This window comes from Rhinichthys klamathensis, unplaced genomic scaffold, assembly GCF_029890125.1.
Source record: "Rhinichthys klamathensis goyatoka isolate OS25496 unplaced genomic scaffold, OSU_Roscu_1.1 h1tg000168l_1, whole genome shotgun sequence".
In the NCBI taxonomy this organism is placed as follows: domain Eukaryota; kingdom Metazoa; phylum Chordata; class Actinopteri; order Cypriniformes; family Leuciscidae; genus Rhinichthys; species Rhinichthys klamathensis.
The window spans coordinates 1,095,680-1,107,500 of record NW_026606699.1 but is presented as its reverse complement, the minus strand read 5'-3'; the positions used below and the strand labels follow the sequence as shown (position 1 = coordinate 1,107,500).

Sequence of the window (11,821 nt, the reverse complement as noted above, 5' to 3'; positions counted from 1 at the left end):
AGAATAAATATGTATGAGAAAGAAACGGGTCATTCAGTCAATAGAAACTATTCATTTTTGTCTTTTCTTTTGTTTCATATAAGACAGACACTTAAAGTCTATTAATTTGAAGGAGAAAAACAGTGTTTTTCTGTGTTGTCAGGAAAGTGGCGAGTTTCTGAGATCAATTCACCCAGAAAATACGGCTGTATTTTGTCTCTAAAATAAAGCCACAGGAAGAGGAATGATGTGCCGTCGCTTTGAGAGCAGAACCCTGCAGGAGAGCTTAAACGTCCAGATATCTGACGATCCTGCTGTGATTCTTCTGATGAAACTATGAGTGCAGTCGTCAGTGTGTTGCTATGCTGTTGCTAAGGTGTTCTGTGGTGTTTTTAGGTGGTGGCTCTACTCATTTTGCCTGGCAGGTTTGCATTTTGACCTGAAAGTACGCTGATAAGATTCTCGACTAAACTTCACAAAAGCTGGTGATGCTAGCAGCGTCTTATTTTTTGCCAAAATAACGTTTTGAAAGCAAAGAAATGTTGTTCTGTAAAATATTATTATTATTATTCAATATTTTATTTATTTATATATATAAAATAATTGTATTAATTTAAATAAAATATTTTAACAACAACTATTATTATTATTATTAGATTTTTGATTTTTGATTTTACAGTATAAATGTATATTGTATCTTATTATAGTCATTCTTTTCATTTTTATAATTTATTCAAATAGAAACGTTTCAACAACAACATTATTTTTTATTAATAATTGCTTGTTTTTATTTTACAGTACAATAGTTGGTTGTTATAGTAATTTTAGTTTTATAATTTAATAAAATATTAAAATATTAACAACAACCAGTTATTATTATTATTATTAAATATTACAGTAATTCAATTGTTCTAATTGTATAAAATATTTTAACAACAATATTATTATTATTAAAATTGATTTATATTTTACTGTAGTTTTTCCATCATTTTAATTATTTAATTTGAATAATAAAAATAAATATATTTAACAACAACTATTGTTGTTATTATTAACTATTTGATTTTTCATTTTACAGTACAATAGTATTTTATTATAGTAACTTGTTAAATATTTTATATTAATTAAAATAAAATAAAAATTCATTATTATTATTATTATTAAATGCTTGTTTTTTATATAATAATTTTATATATTTTTAATAATTATCATTTTTATATATATATATATATATATATATATATATATTAACAACAACTTTTATTATTATTAAATATTTACCTTTTATTTTACAGTACTATATATATATATATATATAGAGAGAGAGATTTAAAAAAATTATAATGTAAATATTTTGACAAACTATCATTATTAAATATTTGATTTTTTTTTACAGTGCAATCATATTTTTATTATAGTATTACATAAATATAGTTATATATGGTACATATATTTTAAAAACATTTTTATTGTTATTGTTGCTTTTGTGGGATTTATTTTCACCCATTTTATCCTCCAGCATGTGAAAGCTGTGCATCTGATCACTTACTGTAGTAAAGTAATTAGTACTAGTGATATGTGAGATAGTTGAGGATCATAATCAAAAACCAATATGAGCTCATATGTTAATGTGGAATTATTGATAAAGTGTTAAGATGGATTATCAGTCAGATATGGAGATATGGCTGTACAAATGATAAATTACACTCGTTCTTGCAGCAATAATGTAATTACCATTTTCCCAGAAGTGAAATGCCTGTTGTAATGGCGAATGGCCTTGAATGGTTTGTAGTATTAATCCTCATCACATGGGTGTAGCTCCAGGCAATGTCTCCGCTTCCCAGTTTAATCAGATCCGGCCTTGAGATTGGATCTTTATTTCAAGGCTATAATGAAAGAACAAGCTCTGTTTACATTGATAGTCCTCAAACATTCAGGTTTTATTATGATCTTTGGCTACAAACATCTTAATCTTCTGATGCAGCATTTCATTGACAAAGAACTGAAGACTGAACCCTAAACGCACATGAAACTTTCACCCTGATCTTTCCCTGTAGTGCCAGCGCTGCTCTTTCCTTCAGGTCTGTCTGTGTTAGCGGAGGATTGTCGATATTCCAGGTGTGTATTGATCGTGTTTTCGTTCTGCAGATTAGGCCCTCGGCGTTCCTGCTCTTCTCAGCTCAAAGCTGACCCTCCTTTTTGTCCTGTTGTGTTTCTTCATCCTGCATATCTGACTGGAGCCCGTCTTCTCTCTCTCTCTCTCTCTCTCTCTCAATTCAATTCAATTCAATTCAAAATTGCTTTATTGGCATGACTGTACACAATACAATATTGCCAAAGCTTGGAATACATAAAGACATCAAAATAATAAAATATTATAATATGACTTAAATCTAAATGTACAAATTAAATTGATTGTACAAATTAACAGTGTACCAAATAAAAATAAATACATAAATAATAATAATAATAATTAGAACAGTTTATGAACATTTCAAAAATTCTCTGAACAATTTAGAATTCAGTGTGTGTGTGTGTGTGTGTGGGCGCATCACTGATTAGTCGTCGACTCTCTCTTTTTGTGACAAGCATCAATGTATCTTGCTGCTAATATGATACAATCTGTTTTTTCTCCTAATAGGTGTTGAAATTGTGTTTTGTTGTCTAATTGTAGGAAGTTAGGGCAAAGTATCTCAAATTTTGTATAGAAAGTCCCTCTAATGTCCTCATAGTTGGGGCAGCGGGTGAGGAAGTGTTGCTCGGTCTCCACTTCTCCCTGCTCACAGTACGGGCAGACGCGTCTCTCTCTGGGCCGCCAGTTCTGTCGGTGTCGGCCCGTCTCCACAGTCAGGGTGTGATTGCTCAGTCTGTACCTCGGCCCGTCTCCACAGTCAGGGTGTGATTGCTCAGTCTGTACCTCGTCATCCTTCTTCTTAGTGTACAGTCTTTCACTGTACTCAGGTACTCTGCGGTGGTGTATTCTCTATTTAGGGCCAAATAACATTCTAGTTTGCTTTGTTTTTCTGTTGATTGAGTCCAATAGGTCAGGTAATTCTCCTGTTGTGCTTTGATCATGTGGTTGGGCCGGATTGTGTGGATGAGGGTGTGTGTGTCCTGAGGCGGATCACTGTTAGTGGTGTTAGTGTGTGTGTGGAGCCTCAGGACCAGCTGAAGGAGGGCGCTCTTCTCAGTGTTCATTTCATGGTTTTTAAGGGCTTTAAAATGATAAGAGTTGGGGTCACTCATCTTTAGATGTTTCCAAAATTTGATGGCTCGTTTCTGAACGTGTATTAGTAGAGGGTATTGGCCTAATTCTGCCCTGCATGCGTTGTTCGGTGTGTTCCTCTGCACTCCCAGGATACTCTTACAGAACTCGGCATGCAGGGTTTCAATCGGATTTTTGTCCCATTTGTCGAATTCATGATTTAGGAGAGGACCCCAAACTTCACTGCCATATAATGCAATTGGTTCTATGACTGATTGGAATATTTTGAGCCAGATTCTGATTGGTATTTCAATTTGGATGGATTTTTTGATGGCATAGAAGGCCCTTCTTGCTTTCTCTTTCAGTTCATTCACGGCCAAATTTAGGTTTCCAGTTGCACTTATGTTCAGCCCGAGGTATGTGTAGCTGGTGACATGATCAATTTTGGTCTCTCTCTCTCTCTCTCTCTCTCTCTCTCTCTCTCTCTCTCTCTCTCTCTCTCTCTCTCTCTCTCTCTCTCTCTCTCTCTCTCTCTCCCTCTCTCTCTCTCTCTCTCTCTCTCTCTCTCATTATTATTATTTTAAGGATGTGCGGTCGGTCAACTCTCAGCCTCTCTCTCTCTGTAGTCCAGTGCTGTGGGCCGTATAGCCTCAATAAGGCTCTTAGTCAGGTTTTATAGATTTGGTTATATTGCATGTTGGACTATTTGCTGTGTAAAAACTTATATCTGTCTGTCTGTCTGTCTGTCTGTTTCTCTATCTGTCTGTCTCTCTGTCTGTGTCTGTCTGTGTCTGTCTGTCTCTCTGTCTGTGTCTGTCTGTCTGTCTGTCTGTTTCTCTATCTGTCTGTCTCTCTGTCTGTGTCTGTCTGTGTCTGTCTGTCTCTCTGTCTGTGTCTGTCTGTGTCTCTCTGTCTGTTTCTCTATCTGTCTGTCTGTGTCTGTCTGTTTCTCTGTCTGTCTGTTTCTCCATCTATCTGTCTGTCTTTCTGTCTGTCTGTTTCTCTATCTATCTGTCTGTCTCTCTGTCTGTGTCTGTCTGTGTCTGTCTGTCTCTCTGTCTGTTTCTCTATCTGTCTGTCTGTCTCTGTCTGTGTCTGTCTGTCTGTTTCTCTATCTATCTGTCTGTCTCTCTGTCTGTGTCTGTCTGTGTCTGTCTGTCTCTCTGTCTGTTTCTCTATCTGTCTGTCTGTCTCTGTCTGTTTCTCCATCTATCTGTCTGTCTTTCTGTCTGTCTGTTTCTCTATCTATCTGTCTGTCTCTCTGTCTGTGTCTGTCTGTGTCTGTCTGTCTCTCTGTCTGTTTCTCTATCTGTCTGTCTGTCTCTGTCTGTGTCTGTCTGTCTGTTTCTCTATCTATCTGTCTGTCTGTTTCTCTATCTGTCTGTCTGTCTCTGTCTGTGTCTGTCTGTCTGTTTCTCTATCTGTCTGTCTGTCTGTCTGTCTGTCTGTCTGTTTCTCTATCTGTCTCTCTGTCTGTCTGTTTCTCTATCTGTAAATATCATCATATATATTTGTTTAATTTTATTGATGAATTTATTATTAAGTTATTATTTTATGTCATTGCCCAATAATAAATATAATAGTTAATATTTAATATATATATATATATATTATATATCACTGTTGTTGAATGTAAATATTTCTGTAAGAGCAAACAATTTAATAAACATAAATATTAAAATTATCATAAATTCATGTATTATCATTGAACTATAATCATATCTATTTATCTGTATTGCAAATCAATAGTTCTGTCAGAGCAAGTTTTAACCCGAAAAATATTAATATCAACAAACTATATACATATATGTGTGTGTGTGTTTTGTTTATCAATGTTGTATACCAGTGATTCTGTATTTGCTGATTTCCCCCTTGTTTACAAGTCTTTCCTCACTCCTGTAGATCATTCTGTCTGGAATATAATGTTAATGTGATTGTGGGATGTTTCTCTTGAAGTGAGCAGTTAAGCGCTCCCTTGATGGCCATTTGACACGTCACCGGAGATGCTGGAGAATAACTGTATCGTTAAACCTGTTCTCTGCAGACTCTTAATGAGCAGGAGCGTCCTCAGAACTGTGTTTGGCTCCACATGAGTAAACCTGAGTGTGTGAAGCCTCTTCTGACCCCGATGACTCCAGATGAACTCTTCTCTGATTGGACGCCGCGCTCCCGTGCTTCGCCTAATTGTCCGAGACCTTGATGGTTTTGTTTGACGGAGAGGCATTTGAATCTCTTCGGGCCACTCTCGCTCTCCTCAGATTGATGTGAGGCTTTACGAGTGAAGGCCGTGGTTGTGTTTGCTTCAGATGTGTTTCGCGCATCGATTGTTCACTTTCTTTTGTAGATTGATTTAAGGAGGTTCGCTTGTCTTCATCAATACTCCACATGTATTGACGCTGCTGAATAAAATGAGATAACATAAAAGCACAATATCGATGGGGATTGCTGTATATGAGGAAGATGGGAACAAATAACATCCTTAGATGGAGAAGTGTGTGTCACGTTTACAGGATCCTGTTTACTTCAATTGACACTTGTGATGGGATGGATCCTGGTGATTTGGGTTTTACAAATGAAATATTGATTCGCTGGTGTCATAGATGAAAATATGTGTTGATGATTTGTGATGCTTACACACGAACTGATCTGTTTCCGCAGCTGTTCCTGTTCCAGTTATTGAGGGGTCTGTCTTACATCCATCAGCGCTACATCCTTCACCGAGACCTGAAGCCACAGAACCTGCTCATCAGCGACACAGGCGAGCTCAAACTGGCCGACTTCGGTAAGAAATCCCCCGCTGTACAACGTTTGACATTTCATACAGTTGATTGGTGATGAACATAAAGCAGGGCAACAACTCACTGTGTGATGAAGCCTGTAGAATGCAATTAGAAATACCCTCAAATTCAAGATATCAGGGCAAAAATGCTCCTATACGATTGTGTGTGAATATGTATATGAAAAATTATATTTAATAGATAAGACTCTATGTATTTATTTATTTGTGTATTGATATTCAATATAAAAAAAATTCAGAAAAAAACGAATTATATTTAATTTGATAAATCAAATTACTGATAAATAAATATTAATATCTAATAAATAAATAACCATATAATAATATTTTAATATTCTGTTTATTTGTTCATTGTGTAATTTTAGTCTTGTATATCAATATTTCTGTCAGAGATAGTTTTAAACTGATAAACAATTTATATTTAATTTAAATCAAACAAATAAAGTATTAATATTTAATAAATAAATCATATTGAAATGTATTTATGTGAATGAGATCCATTGTCTTTGTGAACCACCAAAATCGTTTGTCGTTTTTTTTAACCACATTTCAGACGTTTCAAGTGAATAATACATAATTCATACGGTAGTGTCATTAAACGTGTATTTTGTTGTGATTTGAACATGTTGTTACGGTCTTTCTGCTCTTCCTGGATAATACGTCATTTACATAATAGGTGCATATCAATCTTTTCATTGCGGCTGTCTTGACAGTTTATGTCCAGATTGCGGTTACAGTACAGAATGATTCACTACTACAGATAATGTACAACGACTGGTATTAATGCTTTATTCTTTAATTTAGTGTCAGTTTGGTACCATAGTACCTGTGCTGGTGATGTCGTGCGCGTGTGCGCGTGTGCGCGTGTGTGCGTGTGTGTGTGTGTGTGTGTGTGTGTGTGTGTGTGTGTGTGTGTGTGTGTGTGTGTGTGTGTGTGTGTGTGTCTAACCCCTCCTTGTCGTGGCACCATATGCCCAGTCTCGTTTCCCGATGGCATTATGGGTAGAGCACTGCTTCGACTGCTTTGATAGCTAACAGGCCTGTTGTGAGTGTGAAGAGACAGAAGACACACACCCCGCAGAAGAGCGAGTCGTGAGAAGAGATTGAGCTGGAACAGAAGTATGGAGACATGCTGACCTGTGACTGATAGTTTTACTGCTTATAGTTCTGTTCACCTTCAAAATCACACCAAAAGTACTCCCATAAAGCAGTGCGTCTCCCTATTCTCTCAAACCACTTGGAATCATTTGCATTAAACTTATTGCAAAAATATTTTAATTAAAAAAAGTATATACAGTATATGAAATAAAACATTTTTTATAAAATTCAATATGTGTTTATTAAGATTAATTTTTTTTATTAGTTTTATTTAATGAGTTTGTTTATTATACCGGTACTAGTTTCAGTAATGTTTGTATTTATTAAATATAATTTTTTTAATGATTTTAAATGGAATATTTTGCAATAAACATAAAATACTGTATGTGTGTGTATATATATATATATATATATATACACACACACAATATGTTGTTTATTGTAAAATATTCCATTTAAAATCATATATACAGTATTAAAATATGTTAAGTTTATTACAATATATACACACTATTTTATGTTTATTGCAAAATATTATATATATATATATATATTTAGTATTCATTTATTTAATATTTTAAAATACAATTTTGTAATATTGTATAATATTTTATATATATATAATCAATACACAATACACAAATAAATAAATACATATAGTCTTATATATATATATATTATACTACCTACAATATAAAATATATTGTATTATATTACAATATTTTATATATACATTGTTTTGTGATTGCATTATTTACAGTGCTTAATTGGATGAGCTGCTCATTCCCTCAATTTAAGGACACTTTTTCCTCCTAATTAAAATTTTCTTGCTTCAAATCAAATATTGGAGATTTAAGGACGTTTTTACAACCTAATGGAGAACATGAACAGGAGAAATACTTCAATAACCAAAGCTGCGTGTCACTGCTGGGCTCTTTTGTAGGAAGTAAAACTCCTGACAGGATTCTGAGAGAAACGGAGGATGAACAATCGTGACAAAAGCTGGTCAGGAGGTGAATAGCAATCATTCGCAACAAAGCAAAATGTGAACGAACGAAAGAAAAGGGAAGTATGGCGAGACAGACAGACAGCTTGACCAGCAGATTGCTCCTCAGATTCCTGGTGGGACGTTGTTCCTTCCGCTCAATTAGGGCCGGAGTGATTCAAGCGGGAGTCTCAGCCCTGCCAAAAGCAGTGTATTTCTGGTGTCTCCGTGTCCTCAAACAGCTGGCGAGAGGCGTTTGGACCGGCGGGCCGCAGCATATGGTCCCTCTCTCCGCCCGGGCGCTCGCGTGCGGCTCTCCCGGTGTCCTCAGCGGGGTCATCAGGGGCCGATCTGTCACCGCCGCCCCTCCTGTCCTCCACAAGTGTGCAGCAACATTATAAGACTTCATCATCTGCAGGGAAAGATGAGATGTGTGGTCACTGTAGATGCTAGAAGATTTCCATAAAATGCCTTCTTTCAGACTAGTGGAAAGAAAACATCCAAAACACATTTAAGGATTTTTTTTATTGCGCTTTATCTATTTGCGTCTGTAGATTTCGATGACAACACATATCTTTAAAGATTGTGAGTTTTTTTTCTCTCCTGCACGGAGTCAGAAATCTCCACTTCAACAGCTTTACATACTCCAAACTTTACAGTTTTATTCATATCTATGTTCTGAAGGCTTGGTCATACATCATTCGCCTGATTTATGTAAGCTTTTATTCCTAAAACCATGGTGAAAATGTATTTACTTTCTGTCGGTTGACAGTATTTTCTGATTTATGGAGTGATAAAAAAGGTATGTTGAACAAAATCAAACAAGAATTTTGATCCTGACTTTATTCTATTCTCATATTTCTGTTCTGGGAATGTGTGCAAATTATATTTAATTAGATAATTCCCGTTTACATATTTAAACAACATTTCATATAATTAAATATATTTAAAAAAATTAATTAAGTTTATTGCAAAATATTTAAAGTAGGGTGTGAGTTTTAGGCAGTGTAATAATTTTTTTATATATATTTTGGCATATATAATCAATTTTACTTTTTTGTTTTCAAATTAAATCAAAGACTAATTTTAGATGAAAGAAAAAGTTATTACCGGTCTTAAAGTAAAATAAATAAATAGATGACTAACTATAATATTACAATAGTCCAAGTAGTTTAAGCAACAGCAATTTTACAACATTTATTTTTCACTAAAGATACATTATTTCAATTTTATTGCAAAATATTGCGAGTAGTTTAAGTGTGTAGGGTGAAGCAGTGCTTTATGGGAACACTGCTGAGCGCTTTCGCTGTGATTTCAGTTTCCAACTCATGTACCATTTTTGGAAGCGTTTAAACCGGTGTCTTCCACATGAGCACAGCAGAGTCGACACACTGTTTGCAGGACCGTGTTTCACACCCTCCCGTGTGTGTTTGTGATGGACTGAACATCTGCTGACTGCAGTCGAGCGAGAGTTGTGTCTGAGTTCAGGAATCCACTGGTTCCCTCGCGTGCCGCTGGTGGGATATGAGGTACAGGGGAGCAGATGTGCTCCAGTCAGACCCTACAGAGACTGAGCTAGATCTGCTGTGCTGAAGGTGTTGAAGCTGTTGAAGCTGTGCTGGCCCGCGAGGACCAGACAAGAGGAGGATGCGAGGAGCTGCGGGAAAATCAAAAGATAATTGTTACTTTTACCTCAAAATTATATATTTTTTCTCACAATTGCAATCTTTTCCCCTCCCGATTCTGAGTTTATATCTTACGATTTAGATTTTATTCTCTAATTGCCAGTTAATATCTTGCCATTTTGATTTTGATTTTCTTTTCAGAATTCTCGCAATTTTCAGTCAGAAATCTCCACTTCAGCAGCTTTAAATACACCACACCATAGTTTTGTTTGCAATTTTCACTTTTTTCCCCTCATAATTCTGAATCTAAATCGCAATTCTAACTTTTTTTCTCGTAATTTTGAGTTTATATCTTACCATTTTGACATATCTCACAATTCTGACTTTTTTTCCTCACAATTCGCCTTTGGCTAAGCCACACCCCTAGAATGTAGATTGACCAATCACAGCGCAGCCAAGAACGAGCTCCCACAGTGGTCCGACACTTTTTCACAGCGCTCCATTGACTTTAACACAGGCGTCTCATATTTTTGGTCTCGGCAGGCTATTACCGTCGTAGTTTTATCAAAAATATGGTTAAACGTTGTGCCTGGGGCATTTGTAACAGATACGCGTTTTCCAGAGAGGTTGGAGGGGGGTGTCCGTTTTTTTCCCTTCCCAAACCGAAGTCAAATCCTGACAAGTGTCGTCTAGCACACGCTGCTAATAAATACAACGTTATGCGTAGTCCGTTTGCTTTGTAATAACGATTATAGAAGTGAATAGAGACCTACCCAGCTTTGCATGAACAGTGTTGCTCCGTGATATTGTTAGTCCCAGCCTCCGTCTCGATTAGTAGGATATGCGGTGGTTCATTTTTTGACTGTGACCGGTATGCTTTTGCCTCTATTTGGATGCCTTGTTGTTCCTTGCGTTTCACATGTATGTCGTGAATATAGCCTTCGAACGTATATTGCTGCCCCTTTTGCCTACTTCTATCGGACACTTTATATGCTGCTTTATAAAAGTTTGATAAAATTTCAGCAGGAAGAGCTGTCACAGCATAAGCCATGTTGATACCAGAGCATTACCAGAGCCCAGATGAAGTTTGTTTGTCGGACGTAGCAACAGTAACTAAGGGGGGCGGGGCTTAGCCAAAGGCGAATTCTGAGTTTATATTGAAAAAAAATCTGAATTGTCAGAATTGTGAGGAAAATCATCGCAATTACCTTTCTTATTTTTTTATACCGTGTTGGAACCAAGCTTCCATAAGGAGCCGTGAGCTTTAGTTTGATCTCAGACGTTCTTTCTTGTGCTGTATGAATAAGTGTATGTTAGTCCTGCTGATGGTATACTGTATGCTTAAGATGGGCCTAATGGGAATTGTGAATCCTCCAAAAGCAAAGCATATCTTTTGCAGCTTTCTTGCTGAGCTCCATCATTTAATCCTTCTTCAGAGGGGTTTTATACTCGTCCCTCTGGAATTAACACAGGACTCTCTCATATATATATATAAAGATGCATCTCTTTCGCCAACATTTGACTCCATAATACTAACACTTACAATTCTATATCTATTAAATAAAAAATCCCAGCTAGACCTACAGTAACTGGTCTAGCTGAGACTGGTCACGACATTTGCCTATTGTTGATTTGACTGCTTCAATTGTTCTCTTCATTTGTAAATTTCTTTGGATTAAAGCGTCTGCTAAATGATTAAATGTAAATTTTAATACATACACACACTATATATATATATATATATATATATGCATGTGTACATGTATGAAGTTTTGTAAAGAACTATATAAACAGCTTTATTTTTAAGGATGTATTGATTGAGTGTATTCAGCAGATGTATCGAAACATGGTGATGTGTATGTGGCACACTAAAGCACACACAATCGCATCTCCAGGTTATTTTGATGAAGCAGGTATTGACATGCATCCATTCTGACGGCTAATTCACTTCATTAACATCTTGATAAAGGAGTTAATCAATTTTGCATATGAAAATGGTGACGCTAATGTGCAGCGTCTGTCATCAGCACTGGGTTCGATCACCGCACAGAAATTACCAGCCAAACTATCTGTAATTGCAACCCAGAAATGTGTGAAAATAACGACACTGTAATGAAACTCCTCCCGATCAT

General features: G+C 36.0%; 1 protein-coding gene across 4 annotated transcripts in view; it reads left to right on the top strand.

The window, feature by feature from the left end:
* Window positions 1–11,821, top strand: part of cdk14 (cyclin dependent kinase 14) — a 160,778-nt gene that overhangs the window by 82,708 nt on the left and 66,249 nt on the right. For all 4 annotated transcript variants that reach the window (XM_056259470.1, XM_056259473.1, XM_056259472.1 and 1 more), the window contains one exon: window positions 5,843–5,966. In XM_056259470.1, coding sequence (XP_056115445.1) covers window positions 5,843–5,966 — 124 coding nt within the window. The remainder of the gene's footprint in view (window positions 1–5,842; window positions 5,967–11,821) is intronic.